A 1,481-nucleotide genomic window follows, 5' to 3' on the forward strand; every position below is an offset into this window, starting at 1 on the left:
AATTTGCTAAATATAGCCAAGAGCACCTACAAAGTGAGTTCTGTACAATAAGGGAAATGTAAAATTGCAGGTAGGGAGTAACAAAAATGTCATAGAAAGATTAGGGCAGGGGTTCTCAAACTGGGGGTCATGACACCTCAGAGGGTCGCAAGGTTAGTACAGGGAGGCACAAGCTGTCAGCCTCCACCCCAAAACTGCACTTCACTTCCAGAGGCTTGCTGTGTGAAAGGAGTCACCAATGCAAAAGTTTGAGAACCACTGGATTAGGTGGTCATTATTTGAGTAAATTACTTTCTAATCCTAAACTAGGAATGGAAGCACCAGAGAAGCTGTTTTCAAAACCATGTCTTCTAACTTGTGGTGTGAGGTACCCTGCACATGTGTGAGTGCTGTAAAAATAATAAATATCAATTTATGGCCTAAACAGGAAATACCAGAAATGTCAGGGGGTGAGGAGAGAAGACCTGCTGCTATGAGATTCCAGAATAGTAATGAAGAACCAAAAGTGTGAGCTTTTCAGTACTGCGCTGAACAGAACCAAATTGAGCCTCCAAATCTTTGGAAGGTCACCCCTCTCTACCGCATACTGTATGGGGAGGGATTTGAAAACATTCTCTCCCCAACTCCCTTTTGCCACCTTTCCTGTCAGCCAGTTGAACTGGCCCTAGCTCAAAGACGTGCTGCTCTCTGCCTCCCAGCAACGCTGCCCCAGTTAGAGTTCAAAATAACTTGAGAGTGTACTTGGAACTAGTATATTTTGTGATGGCCTTAGCACACTTAGACACAGCGTGTTTGGCCAGCTCTCCTGGCTGCAGCAAGTGCACAGTGGTCTGGATCTCCCAGAAAGTGATGGCTGAGCGCTTGTTATAATGCACTAAAAGAGAGGCTTCTCCGGCCAAGTGCTTGAAGATATCATTGACGAAGGAGTTCATGATACCCATGACCTTGGAGGAAATACCGGCATCTTGATGAACTTGCTTCTGTACGTTGAACGCGGAGATAGAGTAACTCTCCTTCCTGGTCTTTCTGCATTTCTTATCCCCTTTCTTCTGAGTTTGTCCAGGTGCTGAGTGAGCCATTATACCAGGCACTCTCAAACTTTTGTACTGGTGAATCCTTTCACATATCAAGTTTACATATTAGTTTGGGGAGGTTGTTATGTACACATAGGGCAACATGGAAGGAAGTCTGAAGACATTTGTGGCAGAACTGGGCAAATGGAATATTGAGGCAGATACAATTGCTGGGTCACTTGGAGAATTTGTGACCAGAATCTCGTGGTGGATAAAACTAATTTAAATTCCCTTTGTCTCTCTGCTTTGAGGTCATCATCATTAGAGCTGGTTGGCATTTTTCAAAATTCTGGTGAAAAATATCAAATTTCAAGAAAAAATTTTTAAAAAATTGTTGCTAACTTCCTCCATCTTTTTTTATACCATCTTTAACTTTTGTTGTATATTGATGGAAGAAGCAGGTGAACC

At 42.8% G+C, this 1,481-nt stretch overlaps 1 protein-coding gene across 1 annotated transcript; it reads right to left on the reverse strand.

Annotated features, from left to right (window-relative positions):
• Positions 1-719: 719 nt before the first annotated feature.
• Positions 720-1,079, reverse strand: LOC127050115 (histone H2B 8-like). Its single transcript, XM_050951642.1, has one exon. It carries the CDS (start codon positions 1,077-1,079, stop codon positions 720-722), a length of 360 nt encoding a protein of 119 aa, XP_050807599.1.
• Positions 1,080-1,481: the final 402 nt, after the last annotated feature.

Source organism: Gopherus flavomarginatus, chromosome 4, assembly GCF_025201925.1.
Source record: "Gopherus flavomarginatus isolate rGopFla2 chromosome 4, rGopFla2.mat.asm, whole genome shotgun sequence".
Lineage (NCBI taxonomy): Eukaryota > Metazoa > Chordata > Testudines > Testudinidae > Gopherus > Gopherus flavomarginatus.

What these genes read in the sequence shown, in the direction of transcription:
- LOC127050115 (XM_050951642.1), bottom strand. Translation starts at nt 1,079, where the DNA reads ATGGCTCACTCAGCACCTGGACAAACTCAGAAGAAAGGGGATAAGAAA.